At 38.0% G+C, this 27,130-nt stretch overlaps 1 protein-coding gene across 1 annotated transcript in view; it reads right to left on the bottom strand.

The window, feature by feature from the left end:
* The window catches only part of FIG4 (FIG4 phosphoinositide 5-phosphatase), a 138,106-nt gene that overhangs the window by 88,530 nt on the left and 22,446 nt on the right, over positions 1 to 27,130 (bottom strand). Inside the window, exons 2-8 of the mRNA XM_081251195.1 lie at positions 22,839 to 22,937; positions 20,948 to 21,071; positions 15,064 to 15,220; positions 11,677 to 11,727; positions 6,744 to 6,892; positions 3,421 to 3,549; positions 1,066 to 1,166 (exon numbers count right to left, since the gene is read on the bottom strand). Of these exons, the coding sequence (XP_081107321.1) occupies positions 1,066 to 1,166; positions 3,421 to 3,549; positions 6,744 to 6,892; positions 11,677 to 11,727; positions 15,064 to 15,220; positions 20,948 to 21,071; positions 22,839 to 22,937 (810 nt within the window). The remainder of the gene's footprint in view (positions 1 to 1,065; positions 1,167 to 3,420; positions 3,550 to 6,743; positions 6,893 to 11,676; positions 11,728 to 15,063; positions 15,221 to 20,947; positions 21,072 to 22,838; positions 22,938 to 27,130) is intronic.

The following is a 27,130-nucleotide window of genomic DNA, read 5'->3' as shown; positions in this document are numbered from 1 at the left end:
CAGAGAATAGACAAGGGAAAAATCAAATTAAATAGCTAATAATACAAGAAATAGATAGAGAACAGCTTGAGTGATATAAATGGCAGAGAAGGAGACCAAAAAAAAAACAATCACATGAAATTATCCAGGAGGTTAGGAAGACCAGTGAAATATGAAAATTCAATTCTGAAGACCAAGGAGGAATAAAAGGACAAAAGAAAGAGTGAGATTCAAATAAAAGATGCCTGACGGAGAGAAAAAAAAAATCTTCAGATAGCTTTACCTATAAAAGTATATGAATGATATGACAAAGAATAATTTTAGAGGCATTAATAATGTACCTGTTTAATTACCCTTGAAATATTCAAAAGTAAAAAATAGAGTTGCAAAATTCTGCTTTTTTCTTAAAGCACCAGTTATAACTATGTTCATTGTTGATATAATTTTAAGAACAAATGTTGCTATTTTAAGGCAGGATCAAAACCCAATGTCTTGCTCAATCTGTCTACTCAATCACACATCTGCCTAAGATTCAAGTTGTCTATTGCAAAGAGAGATGGAACACTCAAAAGGACATTACGTGACTGAAGGCAGGACAGATAAATTTGTTGTTATTTTCTAGGGATGAGTAGAGAAGGAGTCTGTCTTGAGCCAAACTAAAGCAGAGGGAAGGGGGTAAAGGGTCTCCCATGCCTTGCTCTGCTCAGTCTTTTGATCAAGGATGCATTCCCAATGAGTGCTCCCTTCCATTTATTCCTTGGGTGGAGGTGCTTTGCTATTTTAGTCTCTCCACTAAATAGGTACTACATTTTTTCATATATTACAGAAATGACTCATCCTCCAAAACATTAGACATTTCATAACCCCCTAAGGTATTGCATAACTCTAAGACAGTTGATTTTTCAAAATATCTGTACATTAGTCATATTTCTCACAAGTTTCCGATACTCTAGAGAATTCATTATTCTCTTGATAATGTCCCAAACTAAGAAATTCCACTTTCTAAAATTCCACTTTCCTTCACCCGCCAGCAAAGCTGATGTAAAAAGTTAAATTGCCAGCAGTGTTGTTGTTTTCCCATCTTACCTCACAGTTTGCACCTCTCTTGAGAAAACGGGTCCCAGCAAACTTACTGGATCTTCTAGCTATTAAAGTGACATACACAGGTCGTCCATAGATCAACAGCTCTTGGAAATCAAGTTAAAGCTGTTTACCATTCATGACTGTCACACCAAACCAAGAGAATCATTATACCCAATATACTTTGTCCAGTAGGTTAAAGAACACCAAAAGGCTCCACCCAAGAATGGAACAACATTGGGTCTAACTGTTCTTTCCAATTATGCAGGTATTAAGGCAAAAACGAACCTCACTAAGGAGTGGTCTCCATGAACTTCAGAGGAAATGGTAACCAGATGTAGGGTTATCGGCCAAGGGAAGACCTGTGGTCCCTCCTTATAGCCAAGTATGGATGTAAACAGGTACAACTAATCCTTCCTTAGTCTTCAGAGACCATATACCTGTCGAAGTGAGCAAATGTCACTTAACAGGGTGTTTGAATTATGAAGCAATAGGTAACTCTGAGGGAATGGAGTTAGTATAATACAGTGAGAGTACCCAAATTTGTCACCTAACTGCAAAACTGAACACTGGGAATTGTTTAATCAAAATAGTTTATTAATTATGTCACCTTATTTAACTTTCTGAGCCTCCATTTCATCTTCTGTAAAATGGTGTAAGTACTAAAAAAAGTTAGGAAGACTAGGTTAGGTAATGTGTATGATGGTTACTACTGCCTGGCCCATAGCAAACGTTCAGTAAACAGCAATGATTGTGATCTCATTATAGACTTCCAGAATTCATTAAATGCTTGATAACTGGGAGACTGGAGTCAACATTTCAACTAACGAGCTTTACAATTATAATCTATGCTGCTATTCACTACTTTAAAAAAAAACATTTATTGTACTTAATATATGCCAGGCCCTGAGTTAGCTCTTGAGAAATACAAAACAGTTTAGAATTACCTTTTAGAAACTGTCCTTAGAAACTGTAGCACATTCTTTTTATTGTCCTTGGTGGTGAAAACTGTGTGCTTTTACAGGTTGATTTTACTTTTGGAAGCAGAAAGAGTAATTCAGAGCCAAATCTCATTATTCAGTGAATGATCAAGCAGATAATACCACCCACTGGTTGAAAATGATTATAAAGTAATGAGCCATTTCAAGTGTAGCACACAAATCTCACTCATCTTCATTCCAGAAGTCCTCTGCATCTACATCTAGCCTCTCCTTGCCCTCATTTGCCACAAAGAAGGCAGCACAGGTCCTCATCAAGGCTAATCTCTCCAGCTCTACCCCCTGACTCCACTCCTCCCAAAAGTGCTGATGCAAGAAAGCATAATATTGGTTCATCACATTCACCCACTTAATGGTCTCAAAACAACCACTCCTTTAAAGTTTTCACTCTAAGTTTTTAAAAAACCTAGTACACAAGGAAGAATGTCAACTAGAAAGCAGGCTGGGTGCACAAATGCCCTACATGATCTCAAAAGGGGACAGGAAAAACCTAAACACCACTTCTAGAAGGAAGACACTGCCTTCCTAAACCTCATAACATAATAGCACATTCTTGAGAGGTTTCATCATAGTGAAATTAAATACAAGGACAAAAGGTATTTATAAAATTGAACTCATCAGCTTAACCCAAGGCTCAACCTATGTCTATTTAATCTATTATGCCCTAATCCAGACCTTCATTACATTATGCCTGAACCACTGCAATCTTTTCCTAACAAGTGTCCCTTGTTCTAGTCTCATTTTACTTAATCCACCTTGAAAACAGCTATCCACTCAAGCTTCCTAAGTACTAATTTGTATGTTACCCTCTTGGAAAAAAAACTTTCAAAAGCTCTAGCACCAAACCCAAAGTCCTTGGTCCGACTACCAAAGCAATCTGGTGACTGGCAGTCTGACTCCCCCTAAACGATCTCCTTCCCACTACCCTGTACCTCCCAGGGGTTTTATCGATATATACAAACCACAAGTACACTCCCATGAACGTTTCCATCTCCACATTCATGGTGCTTTCTCAATCCACAATCTCACTGCCAAGGCCTGCCTTTTGACTGAGGCCAGGCCAAGTTCAACTTTCCCTGGGAGCCTGCCCCATCCTCCCCACCTGTCAGGGATTCTGCTCCTTCTCTCCGGTAAGAATGATACTACTACCTGTATCACTTCCTATGCACGTAGTGTTTTCTTCCTTGTTATTTGTCTGTATACATAGTAGATCTGCATTCCTGTTTGTATTTCAACTACGTGGAGTGCACAGGTTCTGTTGGATGCATAGATAATTGTAATCTTATAATTCATACATAGCTTTCTACAAATTGGTACAGCATAAGTTTAATAATATGTATCTTAATTTTTTAAAAAAGGATACTTGACTGCCCACAGAACCCATGAATAATATACAGCAGCCAGTCACGATGGACAGTATTTTTAATGATATCCAGAAGTTCGCCGTTCCACACGTACTTCATATAAGGCTCACTACAGATCCCAAATACACCTGAAAAATAAGAGTTGGTATCAGAAAGATAAGGAAATTGGTTGACATTTGTTTTTAAGTTCTTAAACTTTTGTTTTTAATTTCAAAATGCCTGATTAATATCATTGCTGTTTTCAGTAGATACAACTCATCTCGTTGCCCAGAACACTGTGCTGATTCTGTACAAAGTTAAAGAAAACACACATTTTCTGATTTGTGAGTTTTTAACCTAAGAGAGAAGAAAACAGCTGGGAACTTAAGGAGACGTGTACAAATACATGAATAAGGCCGAGAGACAGCAAGGACAGCAGCTGGGAGCATGGCTCTGGTGTCTGAGTGCCCGGGTCCGAATCCAAGCTCTGCCCCATCAGCAGGGTGACGGGTGTGACCAAGAGGGTCACTTACTCCCAGTGCCCGTTTCCTCATTTGCGCCTGTATCATGGGATTGTTATAAAGATGAGGTAAGTTGATAATGCACATAAAGTGCTCAGAACAAGTCTGGTGTCTTACTGATACTTCCATAAATGGTAGTTGTTATATCAAGCTTTTTCTATACAACAAAACTAATTCCATCAAGCATGATTTCAGGATATCCAAATAAATTTATTAAACATCAATGAGTTTTACAAAACTTACATAAAGTACAAAATAAGAAACAAGTATATTTAAAAGATAATGGCTTAAAAGATCATTAACAGTTCTGGATAGAGGCAGTCAATACTCTTTTTCTTCTCAAAACATGTATGTTAAGAGTGTTTATACACTATGACAAACACTTTGGTTTTATTCATAAAAACGAAGCCTTCTCTACCCCTTCAATGACATTACACTGAGCATGAATAATGGATTGGAGTCCCGTCTTTGTCACTTACCAGCTCTGTGACCTTTGGCAAGTTACTTAACATCTCAGAACCTCAATTTTCTAAACTGTGAAATGATGGTACTACTCACCGCAGAGATATTATTCAGATTAAAAAAATATATGCAAAGTGACTAACATGCTGCGTGACACATTAGAGATTTTTTAAAAATGTATTATTTTCCTTTTCTACCTACCCCGATACCTATTACCCTCACCCTCTCTTTCCTATCAGTTTCCCCCTGTGTAGTAGGAGAATAATGCATCCCTCCCCTACAGAAAAGATGTCTATGTCCTAATCACCAGAACCTGTGAATATGTTATGTTACAATGGCAAGAAGGAATTAAAGTTGCAGATGGAATTAAGGTTGCTAATCAGATGACCTTAAGATGGGGAGACTATTCTGGATTGTCCAAGTGGGCCCAATGTAATCACAGGTCATTATAAGTGAAAGGGGGAAACAGGAGTGTGAGTGTCAGAGTGATGGAATGTGGGAAAACCCTCGGCCGGCCATTGCTGGCTTTGAAGATGAAAAGGGCAAGAAAATGGATTTTTCCCTAGGGCCTCAAGAAAGGAACACAGCTTTGCTGACACTCTAACTTTAGTCCACTGAGACCTCTTTTGGACTTCTGACTTCCATAAGATAATACATTTGTACAGTTTTAAGTCACTGAGTTTGTGGTAATTTCTTATAGCAGCTATAAAAACCCAATACACAGTTATTCATATCTATCAAGTAGAACTGCTTGACAGATAGTAAAAAATTAAGTAGCTTTCAGAGGCTTAATTCAGATCCCAGAACAGATATTCAAATTCAGATGTGAGATGAGACACAGTGCAAATTTAGTAATACTTTTAGCTTTTCTATTACTAAGTATGATATTTAGAAGAAATGATGTGACAAATATTCAGGCACACATTACTTTACCCTCCACCTGTCTCTAGTGGCACAGGTTACAATCCAGATGTCTGAACCATGGCAAATTTACGTGATCTAGATGTTTTGGGGTAGGGAGGGTGCACTGGGTTTGGCCTTAGCTCAAAAGACATTCAATCTAATAAACTAACAAGAGTCAAGGCAATAATAGAGATGGCATTCAGTCTAAGTAACAGTCTAAGTCTTCTTAGAGTAGACCAGAACCTTTGGCAAAATGCTAACAGAGTACAGCCTCTTTCTGTGTGTCCTGTAAGGACAGACCTTCTGGAACTTACATTCTACCTCTGCATTCACATCTCCATCACTATATAGAAGTCACACTGAGGAAGGCACCCAAAGACACTACTGACTTTTTATGTTTCCATAGTAAGCCCAATTCAGCTAAACTGTCTTAAGTTTGAAGCTATTCCTTTACAACATTAACTCTAGCAATGTCTCTGGCTTTAGATTTCTAGACCAATGCCCAAATCTAGGGATAAAGGTACCAATTCTATTTTGTGACTGGTTAGTCCCAGATGTCCAGGGTCATCCTAGACTAGTCACACACAGGTCCTGCAGTAATCCCACAATGGTCCTGACAGAAGCAGGGCTTGTGAGGGACCAGAGGGGCAAGTTGAGACCAATCAAAGTCAGAACAGCCTCTGACCTATTGCAATGGTTCCTCTAGACATTGGCCTTGTGCTCTTTTTTTTTTTTTTTTTGGCAGTACGTGGGCCTCTCACTGTTGTGGCATCTCCTGTTGCGGAGCACAGGCTCCGGACGCGCAGGCTCAGCAGCCATGGCTCACGGGCCCAACCGCTCCGCGGCACGTGGGATCCTCCCGGACCGGGGCACGAACCCATGTCTCCTGCATCGGAAGGCAGACTCTCAACCACTGCGCCACCAGGGAAGCCCTGGCCTTGTGCTCTTAATCTCTAGGCCTCAGTTTCCTACTTAGCCTTTATTTCTTTCAAATTAGCGTTATACCTACTGAGCAGAGTTTTTATGAGGATTAGAGATATGACACATAAATGTCTAGGATGCAATAGGCAAGCCATGGTAACTGTTTTCTAAAACTCAACCCATACACAATTGGTCTCTATGAAGAAAAATATGGCGGTGGTGTGTATTCTCCAATATTTAAAAAGAAAATTCTCCATTCAAAGACTAAACTGAATGTATTCCATAAAAGGTGCATGAAATTTTGCTAGAAAACATCAGTATACAATTTTCTGGCTTGCCCACAAATGAAATTCATTTGGTGATGCATGATCTCTATAAAAATGAATTGGTCAAGTTCATATACCTGAAACAACCTGACATAAGGACAAAGAGCAAAGAGGAAAGGAGAAATATGAGGGAAATATGAGTGAATTTAATGAGATGCCGTTTCATAGATGCCACATTAACACATATTGGATGTGCTGAAAACCACCTACCGCTTCCACCCTGTGTAATTAATCCTTCATCTTCAAAGATGTCGAAACTCTCCTGGTGAGTCTGGGTCGTTTCTGACTTTAACATCTCCAGGGGCATACGCAAGACAGTGAGATTATATTGAAGTGAGTGGGACAAATCATAGCTGTAACTGAGAAAAGAACTGAAACTTAATAAGAATTAGAAAAGCAAAACATATTTCATAGTCTTGGCTCCCAGGAGGAATTAAAACCTATGAACTAAATTACTTATCACCTGTTAGTTTCCTTGGAAGCAATGCTGTACAAATAAGCACATTAAAACACAGTAAACCATGAATATAATTGGAAATTTAAAAATCACTGCATGACTTAGGCATTTGCATAACTAGAAATATACAATACAATGTGAGTAACCTACATTAATTGATTTGCAATGTGCATTTTTTGCTTCACGCTGAAATTAATCTAACTTCAGGGCTTTGTACAAAGGGGTCACACTCTCATATATATCTGAATGGAGTATTAAAAATGTTACAATATCCACTGCAACAGTGCATGGTCTGTACTCTAGTTTACCTATGAATGAAAAGAATTCTATTAATTATTACTGGTGGTACCATAACTGACTTAGTAATAAAACAAGAATAAGCAAATAACAGAAGCCATCATGGTAAAATATGTTTGAAAAGCATAATAGTCATCCAAAAAATTGTAACAGTCTGTGCAAACAAAATTTGCACAAAATTAACAATTTTTATAAGTATCTCTAGCTATATATATATATATATATATATATATATATATATATATATCCCTAGATATATTTTAGCACAGAATTTCAGACAGTATCTAGAATTCTTTAGGTCTATACAAATTTGAAAGTATTTTAGTCATATTTTAAGATGGTTACAATTTTGTCTGGAGACTCACACACATATTTTAATTATTTCTTCATTAATTTATTAATTATCAAATTTATTGGTTTACTATTTATTTGTTTGAAATTGATTTATTTCATCTGTGAAATTAAATTTTACCACATTTGCTTGATAGAGCCATTAGTTTTACTAGCATCTAATCTCACAGGGGTAAAATCTGTATTAAAAAGTTGGTTTTTCAATCGCATTTACAAGAGCATAAAAAATACTTAGGAATAAATTTAACAAAGGAGGTAAGAGATCTGTACACTAAAAATTATAAGACATGGATGAAAAAAATAAGACACAAATAAATGGAAAGATATCCAGTGTTCATGGAATAGAAGAATTAATATTGTTTAAATGTCCATACTACCCAAGGCCATCTATAGATTCAATACAATCCCTATCAAAATTCCAATGACATTTTCCACAGGAATAGAAAAAAACAATTCTAAAATTTGTATGGAACTACAAAGGACTCTTAATAGCCAAAGCAATCTTAAGAAAGAAGGACAAAGCTGGAGGCATCAAACTTCCTGATTTCAAACCTTACTGCCAAGCTATAGCATTCAAAACAGTGTGTTACTGACATAAAAAAGACACCTAGACTAATGGGATAGAATTGAGAGCCCAGAAATAAACCCACTCCTATATAGTCAACTAATATTTGACAGGGGAGCCAAAAAGACTAATGGAGAAACGATAGTCTCTTCAATAAATGGTGCTGGGAAAACTGGACAACCACCAGCAGAAGAATGAAATTGGACCCCTGTATTACACCACTCACAAAAAATTAACTCAAAATGGATTAAAGCCTTAAATGTAAGACCCAACACTATAAAACTATTAAAAGAAAACATAGGAGAAAATTTCCTTGACACTGTTATTGACAAAGATGTTTTTTGGATATGACACCAAAAGAGCAAGCAACAAAAGCAAAAATAAACAAACTAAAAAGCTTCAAACTAAAAAGCTTCTACACAGAAAAAGAGTCAGCAAAATAAAAAGGCAACTTATGGAAGAAAATATTTGCAAACCATCTAACTATTAAGGGGTTAATAGCCAAAATACATAAGGAACTCATACAAGTTAACAGCAAACATACAAATAATCCAATTTTAAGACTTGAATGGATATTGAATAGACATTTTTCCAAAGAAGACATACAAATGGCCAAGAAGTGCATGAAAAGTTGCTCAACATCACAGTAGAGAAATGCAAATCAAAACCGCAGTGAGATATTACCTCATACCTATTAGAATGGCTATTATAAAACAAACAAAGAAACAGTAAGTGTTGGCAAGGATGTAGAGAAAAGAGAGCCTTTTGCACTGCTGGTGGGAATGTAAACTGGTGCAGCCACTATGGAAAACAGAATGGAGGTTCCTCAAAAAATTAAAAATAGGGCTTCCCTGGTGGCTCAGTGGTTGGGAATCCGCCTGCCAATGCCGGGGGCACAGGTTCAAGCCCTGGTCCGGGAAGATCCCATATGCCATGGAGCAACTAAGCCCGTGTGCCACAACTACTGAGCCTGTGCTCTAGAGCCCACGAGCCACAACTGCTGAGCCCCATGCCACAACTACTGAAGCTTGCGTGGCTAGAGACCGTGCTCTGTAACAAGAGAAGCCACCACAATGAGAAGCCCGCGCACCACAACGAAGAGTAGCCCCCGCTCGCAGCAACCAGAGAAAAGGCTGCGCACAGCAACGAAGACCCAATGCAGCCAAAAACAATAAATAAATAAAATTAAATAAATAAAATTTTAAAAAATTAAAAATAAACTACCATATGATCCAGCAATCCCATTTCTGGGTACATATCCAAAGGAAACGAGATCACTATCTCAAAGAGATATCTGCTCCCCTATGCCCACTGCAGAATTAATGACAACAGCCAAGACATGGAAACAACCTGAGTCCATTAACAGATGAATGGATAAAAAAATGTGGCGTATATAAATAGTGGGGTATCATTTGGCCATAAAAAAGGAAATCTTGCCTTTTGCAACAACATGGATGGACCTGGAGGGCATTATGCTGAGTGAAGTAAGTTAGACAGACAAAGACAAAGACTATGTTCTCACTTACAATGTGGAATCTTAAAAAGCTGAACTTACAGAACGAGAGAGTAGAACAGTAGTTGCCAGTGGCAGGGGGAGGAATAGAGAAATGTTGGTCAAAGGGTACAAACTCTTAGCCATAAGATAAATAAGATCTGGATATCTAATGTACAGAGCATGGTAACTATAATTAACAATACTAAATTATATACTTGAAATTTGTTAAGGGAGTAAATCTTAAATGTTATCACTACATGCACACACACACAGACACACAATCACAACTGTGATTGGATGAAGGTGTTAACTAACCTTATTGTGGTAATCATTTTGCAATATATACATGTATCTATATATGTATCAATCATCACACTGTACAACTGAAACTTAGATATGTCAATAATATCTCAATAAAGCTGGAGGGTGGAGAGAAGCTGGGCTTTTACTTTTTTTTTTTTTTTTTTTTTTTTTTTTTTTTTTTTTGCGTTACATGGGCCTCTCACTGTTGTGGCCTCTCCCGTTGCGGAGCACAGGCTCCGGACGCACAGGCTCAACAGCCATGGCTCACGGGCCCAGCCGCTCCGCGGCATGTGGGATCCTCCCAGACTGGGGCACGAACCCATGTCCCCTGCATCGGCAGGCGGACTCTCAACCACTGCGCCACCAGGGAAGCCCGCTTTTACTTTTAACAATCAATTCTTCCTGCTTTATTCTAGCTGAATCATAACAATGCAGTATAACCTTTTCAGAAGTCTTTAACCTCATATATTTACTTATGGAATAACTTGTTCAGAACTCAGTATGGGGATGCAGACGAAGTTGAAAACTGTGAAGCAGAAGACCATTTCTAACGGTACCACTGAGCTTCAGTAATAACTCGCAGAGACTATAAATATAATTAAGCAATAAAGGCTGAAAAGCAAATGATGGAAACAAATACAATGGAAATATACTTTCAATAAACAATTGTGGAAGAAAAAACTACTTTAGGAGCCCTTCACTATGGTTAAATTAATTGTCTTCGGTTTCACATCAATGAAGACATAATCCACTCTACACAGTAGACAAGTTTTTCTTTATTTCATAAAGAAATGGTTAACTATATTAACAGTTTAAAAATAAATTTAAAATAATGCAAAGTACCCCAAAAGTATGTAATACCAATAGCTACAGCACTCTGGGTCCTCTTCTAGTCTCATGACTCAAGTCCTTATTGCTCTATGCTATTTATGTTCTACTTTTTACTTTGAACATTATAGCTGATAGAAAGTTATTAGGCTACATGGAAAATTCTGTTTACCTGGCCTACATATTGGTCACATCATCAGTGGTATAATATTTTATCACGATGTTCTGCTATAATTTGCTTGCTTATTTTTCAATTATCGATATTTGGGTTGTCCGTGTTGGTTGGTTTGCTTGTTTGGGCCATGATAAATAGAGAAGCTATTAATGTCCCTTTACAAATAAGGATTAATATTTTCTCTCCTAATTTATTACCTTCAGGCATATTTTCCTATATACTTAATGCTACGTTCCTCTCCAGGAAAATTAGTAATTTACAATGCCAATAGCGGGTATGTTGGTATTTCAACAGTTCTTCCTATTTTGAATTTATTTTTACCTAATTTTGCTAGATTGTTAAATTGAAAACTGTGAAACTGTTACAACTCTGTATATAGATTGAATGTAAATTTCATTTTTGTAGTTCAAAACTAAAAAATAAGAATATTTCCTTAAAATCCTAATAAAGATGATTTTTATAGTGAGAATAATTAAAATTTATCCATTCAAAATTTCAAATATCAGATATTTAAAAGGAGGAAATACTTGTATTTGTACTATTTTAGATGAAAATTTTTGGCTATTTTAAAAAAAAGAATAACTTAAGTACTACTGATTCTGTTTTTACCCTATGGAAAATTATATAAACATTTAAGAGACTGATAAGGAGGAAAATTCAGCTCAAACATACCTAAAGTAAAAATTGCTGGACAGGTCCACATTTTGAAATATTCGTAGATACCTAAAAAAAAAAATGATGACTATAGTTAACAACCTGATGACTATAGTTACCACTGCTATATGATATACATGAAAGTTAAGAGAGTAGATCCTGAGTCCTCATAACAAGGAAAGAAATTTTCTTCTTTTTTTTCTTTTCCTTTTTATTGTATCTATATGAGATGACAGATGCTAACTAAACCTACTGCGGTAATCATTTCACAATATCTAAGTCAAACCATTATGCTGAACACCTTAAACTAACACAGTGATGTATGTCAATTTTATCTCAATAAAGCTGGGGAAAAAAATGACCAAAAAACCCCAAAGCATACTGCATTCACACAACACCATTATTTGTTCATAGCTTAACATATACATATATATATACATTTATATTTATAAATACACTCATTGAAACTGAGAAATTCAATCCATAACTGGAGAAGAGATTTCATCTGGAGCAATTTCTAAGTATCCTGATCATCACTTGAGACCCTTAACTTTAGTTTGACCATTTCCTCATCACTGATTATGCCAGAGAGGGAAGAAAGTCATGCCCTTACATACATAGGGCGCTTAGACTTTGGGCCAGACAGAAGTAAATACTGTTCTTGTTTTCACAATATGCTTTGAGGTTGGAGAGAGTGGAGGAACAAAAACAAGCACAAATGTTTGTGGGTCACCATACTTTTAAGCTGAAAAGTTTTTTTTAACTGAAAAAAAAAAGTGCAGAATAAAATGTCCATGTATCTACCACTCAGGATTAATAAATGTTAACACTTTTTCATATTCATTTCAACCTTTTAAAGACACCGATAACAAATGGGTATTGAATTTGTCATATATATATATATGAAAAAAATATATATAAATACACACACACACACACACACACACATATTTTTTGGCCACACCGTGCGACTTGCAGGATCTTAGTTCCCCAACCAGGGATCGAACCTGTGCCCTCGGCAGTGAAAGCGTGGAGTCCTAACCACTGGACAGCCAGGGAATTCCCTCAAATATATTTTCTACATATATTAAGATAATCATAATTTTTCCCAACAATATTTTAACATGGTGAACTGCTCTGGCAAACTTTATAATGTTGATACAACCATACATTAGAGGGGTAACCTCTACTTATCATTTTGTATGAAATGTTTTACAGTACTTTATTTCCTAATATCATACCAAACATTTTTACTTAAATGCATTATTGAATTACATAGTTTTGTAAGTATGGTAAAAGTTTACCTATCCAGTAATAGTATAAGTCCACCTATAACAAGCTATTAATATAATTGTATCTTATTCTGGATTATTCCATTTACTACACAATATTAATCACAAGATAAGTTCACTCTTTAAAGATAGTCATATCACTATATAGAAGAACGTAATTTGTTTTACTATTGCCAGCTAAAGAATCATAAAGATGAGGCTTATAAATAATATAAACCTCTTCAATTTTTCCCCATCCCTTGGATTTATATGCACTGGCCTATCTGATTCACTTTTTTAAATTAATTTATTTTTTATTGAAGTATTGTTGATTTACAATGTTTCAAGTGTACAGCAAAGTGATTCAGTTATATATATACACACACACATATATGTACATATATACTCTTTCAGATTCTTTTCCATTATAGGTTACTACAAGATATTGAATATAGTTCCCTGTGCTATACAGTAGGTCCTTGTTTTTTATCTATTTTATATATAGTAGTGTGTATCTGTTAATCCCAAATTCATAATTTATCGCCCCCCCTTCCCCTCTGGTAACCATAAATTTGTTTCCCTTCCCCTCTGGCAACCATAAATTTGTTTCTTATGTCTGTGAGTCTATTTCTGTCTTGTAAATAAGTCCATTTGTATGATTTTTTTTGGATTCCTCTCTGATTCACTTTTATTCAATATACTATGCCTGCCTATAAGCTACAAGAGACATAATTTTTTTCAGTTAGTGTAAGACAAAAGTCCACTCTACCCGGTAAACTCTACTTACCCTCGTGTAAACAACTTATTTTTTAAATACTCCACTTCCAAATACCACAGACAATGTCACAAAGGTCCAGAAAACCACTATCTAAGAGGGTCTTAAACAAGAGAGCCACACCACCTTTAAATTCCGGTTCATGTATCTAGAACAACACTATGAAAGTACTGAGTGCAATTAAAATCTAAACTGTTACCTTCCCTAAAAACTTATAAGCATGCCTAACTTTGTTCCATTTTAACCTTTATAATATTAAAATAAACCAATTCTAGTCTTTTCTCTATCATTTTATTAATTTATTAATAGCCTTTCCCCACATGCCCAAGGTTCCAGTAATTTCCCCCCAAAACTTTTTAAAGGTTTCAAATCCACAGAAAAATTGGGGGAAAAAATAGTGTAATAAACAGCAGGATATCCTTCACCTAAATTCACTGTTGAACATTTCTCGTTATACGTTTATACAAACATACATTCTCTCCTTAAATACACATGTACATTTTATTTTTCTAAACCATTTACAGTAAGTAGCAGACATGATGAAACCTCAGTCTTAAGTATTTTATTATATATCTATTATGAACAAGGACAATCTCCTGAGTAACCACAATATCATTATACACCCAAAATTTAATACTGATCCAATATACCCTAGTATATAGTCCATATACAAACTGTTCCAGTAGAGTCCCTTATAGCTCTGTGTGTGTGTGCGTGCGCGCAGCGTACATGAGCATGCACGCATGTTTTAATCCAGGATCTAACAGAAATTCAAGTGTTGCACTTGTCATGTCTATTCTAAACTCTAGAACAACTCTCTGGCTCTTCCTGTGTTGCACGACATTGACATTTTGGAAGGGTCCAGGCCAGTGTCTTACAGAAAGTCCCACAATATGGATTTATCTGATTATTTCCTCATGCTTAGATTCAAGTTAAATATTTTTAGTAAGAAAACTACACAGGTAGTGGGTGTCCTTCCCATTGCTTCACGTTAAGAGGCAAATAATGTCAGTTTTGTCTCATTATTGGTGATGCTAAGTTTGATCATTTGGTAAGTATGTTTGTCATTTTTTTCTCTTTGTAAATAATAAAGATAGTTATGGAGTATGGTATGTTGAGACTGAGTGAATATCTGTTCCTCAATAATAACCTCTCACCTAGTGGTTTTAGGAGCCATTGTTGATTCTTGCCCAAATCAATTGTTTTAACGGAGGGTTTTTAATAGCCCTTGAACAAAAGCTGTAGCATTCTGAGCCAGTATTTTACATTTTAACATAACATTTATAATCTTTTGACTACGTTTTATTTTCTAATTGGTCTACCAGGTAAAAAAAAATAGCAGTTACCACCAGTACATACCTAGCTTCATCAGGATGAGTAATCCGTACAGAATCATTGGGTATATAGATCATATTTGTATCTTCAATCTTATATATTGCATGACCTCCAATATCTGCCATCTTCCTCCTTTTGGTTATTAACACAATATAATAGCCTTCTAAAAACCTGACAAAACCTACACAACAAAAAAAGAAAGATAAATACATTTCCTAAACTTAGTAATGCTTTTAGATACATGTTTAAAGGGCAAAAGACTTTTGACACATTTCCTACTTTATTATTTCTATGATTTACAGCCATACAAATTTTCGGTTGTCTTACAATTATTCTCTAGAAATATTTATCTCACTTAAAAATATTGCTCTAAACAACTTGATTAAAGAAAGACCATATGTATTAATGTTCAGCAGCACTAAGTTTTCAGCAACACACTAGTAACCACACAGTCTTGGTTAAAAATGTTCTGGCTCCCAGAACTTTTGCTTTGGGAGTTAAAACTAACTTTCTTGTTGGCTGGGGGGAGAGGGAGGGGAACACTTCTGAACCGGTTACGTGAGGAGCTCAGCAGAGCCTCTCCCCAGTGAAACAACCACAACTGGTAAAAATTATAAAAACAAAACAAAACATTGAAAGTTTCTGGAAATTCTCCTAATGGCATACAGCAAATGGAGAAACATTTATTCAAGAAAATCTACTAGATCTTGGAAAGAACCGCAAGTCTGTGACATACGAACCATAATTTGTTTCCCTTCTACACCCTTCTCCCAATTCAGTGGGACAGAATATCTACTCCCGGCAGGTGTCGCCAAAAAAGACAGTACCGCTTCCTCCCTCCCCAGCTCTCAGTCTAGAGCCTTGGTTTCTGCTCAGGAGGTGCAGGGCACCAGCATTTCCCATTCCTTCCAGCTCTGTGCTGCAGACGCTCTATTCCAGGCAAGCACATCTGAAACTGGGGGCTCCTTTCTTCTAACCAGTCCTACTTGTAGAGTGGAGGCTTTACCCCAGCACAAATACTGGATCCCATCACCCCCACTCACTGACAGGGTGAGTCAGGTACGGTCACTTACAGCTGACTGCCCATCAGAAACAGTAGAGGCCAGAAGGCTGTGGGATAACATATTCAAAGCACTGAAAGAAAAACTCAGCCAAGGATCTTATATACAGCATAACCATTTTTCAAAACTAACTTTCTTATGTGCATGTGTGGGTGTACTCACTCGCTCTCTTTTTCTCTCTCTCTCTCTGAGTGTTACACTCTATAAAGCCTGAGCTAGGATCTTGGTGCTATAAATGGTTGCTCTAGAATTGGCAAATACCCATTGTCTGTGTCTTGTTATTCTTAACTGACAAAAAAGAAAATTAGTAATTGAACATATTAACATAAAAGAGCCAAAATATATAAAAGACACCTCAGGGATTTTATGAACCTGGCTACTTCTATTAAAACCATGAAAAATACTTATATTTGAGAGATCCACAAAGCACATTTTAAAAAAATGTTCGTTTATGCTCCTCCCCACCTCCCCTTGGAGACTAGCTAAAAATTCCCTGACTAAAGCTAAAGGATTTAAGATAGGAGAAAAAGCTAATGTCAATCTCATTAAAAGCAAGTTAGGAAGCAGTTATCCTTTTAGAAGGCTAAAACCTACAAAGTTAAGGGTCTTGGGAGCAGCATAAAAACACCCAAAAGGGGTTCTCTGGTGGCGCAGTGGTTGAGAGTCCGCCTGCCGATGCAGGGGACACGGGTTCGTGCCCCGGTCCGGGAAGATCCCACATGTCGCAGAGGGGCTGGGCCCGTGAGCCATGGCCGCTGAGCCTGTGCATCCGGAGCCTGTGCTCTGCAACGGGAGAGGCCACAACAGTGAGAGGCCCGCGTACCGCCAAAAAAAAAAAAAAAAAAAAAAAAAGCCTTCAGGGAGAACAGCACTCTGGTAGAGAATTATCAAAAACCACAAGGAGGCTTCTCTGGTGGCGCAGTGGTTGAGAGTCCGCCTGCCGATGCAGGGGACACGGGTTCATGCCCCGGTCCGGTAAGATCCCACATGCCGCGGGGCGGCTGGGCCCGTGAGCCATGGCCGCTGAGCCTGCGTGTCCGGAGCCTGTGCTCTGAAACGGGAGAGGCCACAACAGTGAGAGGCCCGCATACCAAAAAAAAAAAAAAAAAAAAAAAAAAACCACAAGGGACCAAAGTGACTCTCTAACACCAAATCTACTGTTCCCTTACTAGTCTGAGGCTCACACTTTATTGTTGTTTTCCCTGTACCTTGGATCTGCAATCTATTTCTAAGGGTGTTGCTTTAAAGAATAACTGAGTCCATCACTTAGTCTGCTATAATGACACATTGTAGTAGCAGCTTACAAGAGTATCTTCTGACAGGTGACACAGGCAGGAAAAGGACATATATCAAAAGGGGCTGGATGGTCACAGAGCTGAGAGTAGTAAGGACTACAGGCCACCAGCCACCGACTCCATCCGAGTGCCCCAGGACCAGATAAGACAACTACGTGAGGGATGCTCAAGATCCCATCCAGTGGTCTCCCAAGCCTCCTGCTGGCTGCCAAATAACAATGGAGCAGGTCAGAAATGGGCAAGGTAGCTGCAGGACAGGATCAATCCATGTCTGGGGACCAGTAATGGTCCCTGAGCTTTCGGTACCAGCCCACGAAAAGACAAGTAAACAAACTGAAAGTAAGGGTTTAGAAACATCTGAGTTCATGATCAACGAACTTGCCTTGAACAGGCAGGACTAGTTTGGGTATTACTGAACTTATGTGATGAGTCACACGTGGCCCAAGCTGAAGACAAGCTATGCACAGTAGGATCCTGTGTTGGTCTGTGACACATTTCTGGAAAAAAAATTGGTCCTTTACTACAGATAGTTGAGAAGCACTGCTCTAGATTCTTATAGATTGTAAATTAAATTAACCACGATAACAGTCCAAAACATCCCAGCCAAAGTACTATTCACAAATTAGGCATGCTGAAAAAGTTGAGAGAAAATATTTCAGTCACAGAAGACAACCACTCTAGTCCTTTCACACATGTATTATTTTGACAACCAGACTATACATTTTTCAAAGATAAGCATTTTGTGTTTTGCTATTTCAGTAGCCCTCATTATTTCTAAGGCAGTACTAGACAAATCATAGCCTTTTATTTACTCCTTATTTACTCTTAAAGATTCTAAGCTTTATTTACATGGTTGAACTAGAATACATAAAGTGCACTGCCCTGAAAATAACAAATGCTTACTTAGTACATTACTGTGTCACTTTACTGGTAGGTTAGTCTTTTAGTGACTTCACCATCCAATGACAGTCTCAAAGAGGCCTCAAATTGCGAGAGAAATTGCTACCACAATACCTAAGAATGCCACCTAAGGGAAACATGGAGACACCTTCAGCCCTTACCCAAAGTTTATTAACTAATACTTGTGTATAAAATGAGTATCTGTTTATAAACTTGGTCATCAATTGATTAAAACAAAGCTTTGGTTTTACAAGCTTAGTTATCAACAGATTTAAAATGAGGCAAGGATGAACTGGGAGATTGGGATTGACATATGTACACTAATATGTATAAAATAGATAACTAATAAGAACATGCTGCATAAAAATAAATAAAATAAAATTCAAAATAAAATAAAATAAAATGAGGCAAGGAATGTTGCTAAAAGCAAACATGCCCAGAACAATGAAGAATGATGAAAGTACCATTACAACAACACAGTACAGCATCTAGAGGCCACTTAGTGTAAAGGCAAACTGCCCAATACAACTCCAGAACACCCAAGGGCAGCTATTTTTAAACATAGTTCAATAACTGATCTTCAATTCGTTATACTTAATCATCAAGGAAGGTTCAATTTTGAATAATTAACCCTGGCTAATGAGGCATTCAATATTACATACACTTTAGGAAATTTCCATTTTAAAAAGCTGTAATAAAGTATCAGCATTTAAAGGAGTGAATTTAACCTATTAAGTAACTAATTAAGCCTACTGAATTTGAGACACATTTTACTTACAAGTTTTTTTTCTTTAACATATAAGTAATACTTAAAGTGGAATTTAACACATATGGAATATATGGAATTTAAACACATGAACGCACATGACATACACCGACATGCACACGCCCACAAACAGGTACCCATTAAACATGAAACCTCAAGGGATTTGTCAAGACTGAGCAGAATGTACAGAGAAGGGGCCAGTCCTATGGAGAGGAAACCAATCACACCTACCACTCTCAACTTTCCCTGGCAGCCACCTAAGGCACAAAATGCACCTAAATGGATTACACATGAAGGGCTATGAGAGCACACCGAGAAAAATGAACTTCAAATACGGCAGAACATGCATAATCAAAGTCTCAACAAATATAGGGTCACCAAATAGAAAGTACTAATCAGAAAAATGAACATAAGAGAATATGAAACTATATAGCATAGTTCAGACCATATTAATTTTGTTAACATCTATAGACACCAATCACTCAGTCAATATTGCATAAAGTCCAGTAGGTTTAAGAAGCAGAGAGAGAATTTTGTAAGTGTTAAAAAAAAAAAAAAAAGACTCAAAATAAGGCTCTGCCAACAGGGAAGCTGAGATACAACTGCCCTCTGGCTTGGCTTCCAAGGTCCCAGTGACCTGGCCTCACCCAACTACTTGCCAGCATCCCAGGACCCATGGGCATCTTCATGCCGGCACCTCTGCTGTTGCCCCTACTGGAGCTCTCTCCTCCCTTCCCCACATCCATCCAAATCTTGCCTCTCCTCCAGGGTCCAGCCTGAGTCCCATCATCTTCAGGAAATCTTTCCTTGTCATTCCAGGTCCAAGAAGTCTACCTCTTATGTAATCTCCAATACCATTTACCTTTGACTACACAGCTGGGCTCTTAATTCCAATCCTGGAGTTGTTTTCATATGCACTGGGTTTTGTCCCCCATCCTAGTCCAAACATCTTAAGACTCCCCGGGACAAACCCATGGTAGAGCAAAGACAGGTTTACTGACCCACTAAGGACAACACACCAGAAGAACTGCGGGGAATCTCACAAATGCCCCACAAGCCAGACCACAGACTACTTAAAGGTCAAGGCCATTTCTATACTTGTTCATGAATAAATAAAGGCATTATAGGATTTGGGGACACGATTAGGTAGAATTTAAACAAAGAGACTTAAACCAAAGCAAGACTGTATGTAAAGAGATAAACATCAAGTCTAGATTGTGAAGCAGACTCGTGGTCTCATTTCTTTGAAAGCAATAAAGTTAGCAGAGCTGTAGACTGTTGTGTCCAGAAACCCCTTATCTGAAACTCTGCATGAGTTGTCCATCGAGGCTGCTTCTCTGTGTCAAAATGACTTAGCTCTTCCAGGCAAGAGAGACGTGTTTTCTCTTACTGACACAATTTTAAAGAGCAAAGTTTCTCATAGTCTGTGATTTTAGAGAACAAAGTTTCTCAGTGAGTAAGAAAGCAACTACCATTCAGAGAAAGGGGTTATGACACTTTACACTGTAGCATATCCTTGGGAGAAATTCCTCTTAATTTAAAAGCTGGTTTTACCTGTATCTGTTTTTCCAGCTGATGTTTACAGTCCAAGCCAATTTTTACTTTTTCATTCCTTGACAAGACAGACTCCTTAAAGGTCCAAACCATCATTACATTTGTTCCTATCCTACATGAAACTGAACACAGTCCTAAGCACATAGCAGATGCTATATAAGGGCTGTTTGATACTTGGCTGATAGATAATTCAGTTTTAAACAACCAAAGCCACAGAAGATGGGTCATATTTATAAACCTATATAAATATAAGCCTTGCAAACTATCTTCAAGGAGTCTATGTAGGAAAAAAAAAAAAAAAAGAGGTAGTAAGAGGGATGCATGTTTCTTACCTACAACACCAAAAGCTGAAACAGCTCGAAATAAGCCAGATGATCCTTTCTGTCCCATCTTTGTCCTATTTCCTAGATCCAAGCGGCCAAGAAGTTCACGCACTTCTTGCTGAGTATATACATGCTAGAAATAAGCAAATTTAATCTGTAAGGTTGTGCTCGCTTTTTAGGTTCATTATTTATTTACCCCTGAAAATTAGAAGTTGCCTACAACTTTACATCATTAGTTATTTCAGAGAAGTATATAAAATAGTGCATGACTAAGCTACAATTTAAAAAAGCCAACAAACTATTATTTTTTTAACATCTTTATTGGAGTATACTTGCTTTACAATGGTGTGTTAGTTTCTGCTTTATAACAAAGTGAATCAGCTATACATATACATATATCCCCATATCTCCTCTGTCTTGCGTCTCCCTCCCACCCTCCCTATCCCACCCCTCTAGGTGGTCACAAAGCACCGAGCTGATCTCCCTGTGCTATGGGGCTGCTTCCCACTAGCTATCTACCTTACATTTGGTAGTGTATATATGTCCATGCCACTCTCTCACTTTGTCCCAGCCTACCCTTCCCCCTCCCCGTGTTCTCAAGTCCATTCTCCACCTCTGCGTCTTTATTCCTGTCCCGCCCCTAGGTTCTTCAGAACCATTTTTTTTTCTTTTTTTTTTAGATTCCATATACATATGTGTTAGCATACGGTATTTGTTTTTCTCTTTCTGACTGACTTCACTCTGTATGACAGTCTCTAGGTCCATCCACCTCACTACAAATAACTCAATTTCGTTTCTTTTTATTAAAGCCAACAAATTCTTTAACGTTAGCAGTTAAGGGTGGTTCCTGGATCCCAGGCTGCTGTACTAAAAAGGTGTATCAAAACCTTATCTTCTGGACAGAGATTCAGAGATTTAACGTATCCACAGACAAGTTTCAAGAAATCTATAAACCCCTTAAAATTGTATGCAAAGTTTTGGTTAAATGTGCATATGTGCATTTTTATGAGAAGGCCCATAGCTTTCCTTAGATTCTCAAAGAGATCCCTGATCAACCACTCCTACCCACAAAGAAAGCCAGGAATCATTACATTATATTAATAAAAACTCCCAGATGGTGCGTGTGTTGGGGATGGGATAGGAACCATGACGCCCAGGAGTACAGGAAGTCACAAAATACAATTTATCTAAAATTATTATAACATAGAAAATAGCTTTGCAAAGAGCTTATGTAAAATGGCTTCCAAACTGTAGCTACTAACATATTTGAAAAACCAGGAATCTACATGGATTCAGAAATATTCACAGACAGGAACCTCAATACAAAGGATTAGTTAGGTGCTCTCATTTGAGAGTTAAAATTAACTGTTCAATTCCACCTTATTGTATTTCTCTTTTGACTAGAAGCCTTATATTTTTGTGCCACCTGAATTAAGTCTGTATTTCCAACTCTGGATAATATAACATCTGGATAAGAAGAGCTTAACATTTCTCCAGCAAGTGATCAGAAGAGACCCTACCAGTCCTTTGTGACTTCAAGTAGCTTCATATTAAAGCAGAGTAATAAATAATCTCTTTGGTGGATGAAATATTAAGAGTTATATTGAATCCTTAAAATGGCACCCCTTTAAGAAAATATATTCATTATCTTATCCAAAGAATTTGCTTTGTAAAACAAATCAAAATGAGGGACAAAGTGTAATCCTGGCATACTTTCCGACATCAGTAATTTCTAGAAACCAGATAAGAGATTCAAATTCTAGCCAACCATGAAAAATTATAATTTTTAGATGTATGATAAAGAAAAGTATATATCACTAGAAGCTGTAAGGATATTTCATACCCTGTAAACAACAAGTACAAAAGTTTCTGTTTGTATTCAGGTTTTCAAGATACTTACCCTATCATCAATTATTACCAAATCTTTTGGCTCTGTTCTATCAATTTTCAAAACACGATATTTTGTTTCTGCATGGTTGCTTCCAACTAGAAAGTATCTCTATAAATAAAAAGAAATGTCATTAGTTTTTTAAGGCAGTTTGCCTTATACACATTTTATAGTCACTTCAGTTTTTTAAATTAAATACAGTAAAGTCAGGTTACATTTTAAAAGAACTATTTCTGTTAAGTATAACTGGCAGATTAAAGAAAGGCTGATTCTAAAAGGTCAACTTTAAAATTGAAATATTCGTAGTGGTGTCATGATAAGCATCAGTCTGATATTTAAAATGTACCCAGTAACCAGGTCAGATGAATTTAATTATATTATACAAAGATTAACCTAACTGATTGGAGACTGATGTTTAAACTTTACCAGGAAGCAGCAGCTCTGGTAAGAATTAGAAAGCTCAACATATAATTAGGAATGCTTAGACAATTATAGCTAATAGATATAAATCAATATCAAATATTGATATTTTAATCAAATCTTTACAAATTTTCTGTAGAAGACTAAAAATGACTTTAATATAACAACTATAAAAATCCACCCCTAAGTCCTATAAAAGATTAAAATGAGTATACTTTCCCAAATGGCTTTTTATAGATAAGCCATAGGAAATAATTAATATTCTTTCTTTTCTGACACACTTCCTTGGAGTGTGTGTAAAAATACAGAAAAATAATCATCCTACATTCAAAGAAAATGCTTTTAAGAAAACCTAAACCAGATGAATAAGTTTTGAATTGTGCTTAAGAAAATAAGTAAAACTCCATTAGGAAAAATAAATTATTTAAAGATATTTTGGGGCTTCCCTGGTGGCGCAGTGGTTGAGAGTCCGCCTGCCGATGCGGGGGACACGGGTTCGTGCCCCGGTCCCGGAAGATCCCGCGTGCCGCGCAGCGGCTGGGCCCGCGAGCCGTGGCCGCGGAGCCTGTGTGTCCGGAGCCTGTGCTCCGCGACGAGGAGGGGCCACGGCAGTGAGAGGCCCGCGTACGGCAAAAAAAAAAAAAAAGATATTTTGCTTCAAAAAAGTCCTCTGAAGTGACACTTTTTAAACACTGCAAAAACTGAGAACACATTGCCACCATCAACTAGCATCTAACCATCTCATAGGTCACATAGATACAGATACACAAAACAATTAAATAACAAATAAGATTCTCTAGGTTAATGGCCAAACTGAAGTATGTAGACCACAGGATCTCAGAGCAGGAAAGATTAATGTTGGGTACTACAGATGCAGAAAACGTCAGAGGAGTTAAGACTTGAATTAAGCCTCAAAGGATGGGGAAGATTTTTTAAAGTAAGAATTTATAACAGAAGATATGTATAACAGAATATAAGCACTTGATTATATTGTTTTAATGCTAAATCTGTAGAAATAGATGGATTTTTAAATTATTAAGTATATATCTGTTTATAAAGATCTGACCTAGACTTCCAGATTATAAAGAACAAAACTCTATGTTAAAAGATGATGGGGCCTCCCTGGTGGCGCAGTGGTTGAGAGTCCGCCTGCCGATGCAGGGGACACGGGTTCGAGCCCCGGTCCGGGAAGGTCCCACATGCCGCGGAGCAGCTGGGCCCGTGAGCCATGGCCGCTGAGCTTTTGCGTCCGGAGCCTGTGCTCCGCAACGGGAGAGGCCGCAACAGTGAGAGGCCCACGTACCGCAAAAAAAAAAAAAAAAAAAAAAAAGATGATGGCTTAGCCCAGACTTAAGGGGAAAGCTAACCAAAATACTGAATCCCTCATCTCCTAGGGAGAGGTAGAGTCTGGATGACGGCACCAATTATCATGAGGTAGAAATAAAGCAACTATAATAAAAATTAGTAAAATAATTTGAGACATCCAGTGACCAGGATGCACTGGGGAAGCAGCTAGAAGGGCAAGGACACAGCGAGAGGGAGTACGTCCAACGTTCTCGGGCTGACCTCAGCGAATTCCTCCCTGAGAGCCTACCCACCCCTGAGAGGAGAACAGGGTCACCAGCCTAACAAAATCAACCTCAGAAGAATGGTTTGTAAACTATACATGTTTGTTAGCAGAAAAGGGAGCCACCTTCTTGAGGAGTTGAGGAAAAATAGTTCCCAGGAAAGGAAATAGCAAGTGCAAAGACCTGAAAGGGGAAGAAGCTTGGCGAGTTTGTTAGAGGAACAAGATTAAAGAAGATGCTCATAAAACACCTAACACAGTGAACAGTGTTCAAGACAAAGAAGGCACTCAAGGAGTGTTACTTCCTTTTCTTTGCTTTATTTTTTAAGATGTCCGCGAGTCTATGCCATTGTATTTGAGAAAAAGATCCCCCAAAAAGAGGAAAAAAGAGATACCCCAGAGGGAAAAAAGCATATGCAAAACCAGAATGGAACCAGAGTGGGAAAATGCACAAATCTATTAGTAATCAGGCTTTGTCCTCAGGAGAGATGAGCATGCAAATTAACAACCATGAACACCGTGCTGTAATAGACGTCTGAACTGGACATGATGACAACACACGAAGGGCACTTCACTCATTTGGGGAGGGTCAGAGCAAGTTAGCCAGAGAGGCTGGTATTGTCCTGATGCTGAGTTTGGCCTTGAAGGACCTGTAGACAGGACCTGATGTACTGAGCCAAGATAGGGCACATGACCCCCACCCCCTCCTGCCTGCCCCCACCAAATAACTTTTGCTTATATCTGAATTTAGCACTTCCTCTGAGCACCTTGTCCAAATTTGTTTGGGGCAGGTCTGCCCCCTTCACCTAAATATAAACAGCTCAGGAGTCTGGGGCTAACCCCCTAACCCCTGTGGTTTTTAATTCTAGTCTAGTAGCACAATCTGGTTCCACAGGCACTGGGTAAATGTTAGGTGAAAGAACAACCACTCATCACGGACTAATCATTTAATCTGCTGGGTAACTTTCTACAACATTTATACTAACCCACCTTGTTTGGTTACCTACACAGAAAGACAGCCCTTCTAAGTCAACCACTCAGTAAAAGGAGGCACATCACAGCTTTAAGAGAGGTAAAACCCCGGAGTGAAATTCCTAGAATTTCAATAGATCCTAGGGAATCTAAAGATGAACTGTAGTAGGACTATGATTTGGCAGCTTGGAATAAAAAGACATATAATTCCTGGGATGCGAGTGGGCAAATGCACTACTGGCCTTTGGAGCACACACAGGAGGGCAGATCTACACCCCTTACCCAGACCCTTGCATGAAGCCTACTCCACGAAGCACAGGGGCCAAGGCAAAAATCCAAAGAATTCAGAAGCAGATCAGAGTGGGGAGAAAGAAACGGAAAGCAGTGCAACCATCCACATTCTCTATTTTTTTTTTAAGGAGAAAAAAACAGTTTATTAACACATGCATCGTGCCTACACGTGGGAGAACTCAACAATGAGTAACTCAAAGGGGTGGTCAGAACTTGAGCTTATATATAACATCTTGACAAGGGACCTCTGGGACAACATTAAATGCACCACATTCTCTATTAAAGTGGTCTAAGAATCTTGAAAATGTTTTGTGCCGAGAGGAGCGACCTCTTGTGGATCCAGTTGAGTGAGAAAGAAAACCAGAGCTCTCAGCTGTGCACAGAATCACTCTCCTGCACTGCCCTCTGGTGGACGGTTCACCATCGACCTTCACACCAAATTTTTAAGAAGTAACTTTTCCAGAAAGGCCTTATTTCTACTTGGTTTTATTTCCATCTTGTTAAATAAATCAGCTCTATAATTATGTATATACTTAGGCTTTATGATATTTAATATTATGCTTCAAAATGAATTTCAGCATTTTGGGGCTTAAAAATTGCCCTGAAATATCTTTTCCTTAAATTCTTCTCCACTGCTGATTTTTTCTAATTTTTTTATTTTGAAGATTTTCAAACCTACAGTAAAATGAACAGAATAGTACAATGAAAACCCGTATACCACTCACCTAGATTCACCAATTGTTAATGTTTTGCTACATTTGTTTTCTCCCTCCTTCCTTCTTGAGATTAAGCTTTTTTCCCTGCTGAACCACGTGAAAAACCCGTTGCAGGTATCATAATACACCATCCCTAAAAACCTCAACTTAGGGGCTTCCCTAGTGGCTCAGTGGTTGAGAGTCTGCCTGCCAATGCAGGGGACACGGGTTCGAGCCCTGGTCTGGGAGGATCCCACATGCCACGGAGCAACTGGGCCCGTGAGCCACAATTACTGAGCCTGCATGTCTGGAGCCTGTGCTCCAGAACGAGAGGCCGCGACAGTGAAAGGCCCGCGCAC

This window comes from Mesoplodon bidens, assembly GCF_964165515.1.
Source record: "Mesoplodon bidens genome assembly, chromosome: 12".
NCBI classification, from domain to species: domain Eukaryota; kingdom Metazoa; phylum Chordata; class Mammalia; order Artiodactyla; family Ziphiidae; genus Mesoplodon; species Mesoplodon bidens.
This window is presented reverse-complemented; position numbering and strand designations above follow the sequence as displayed.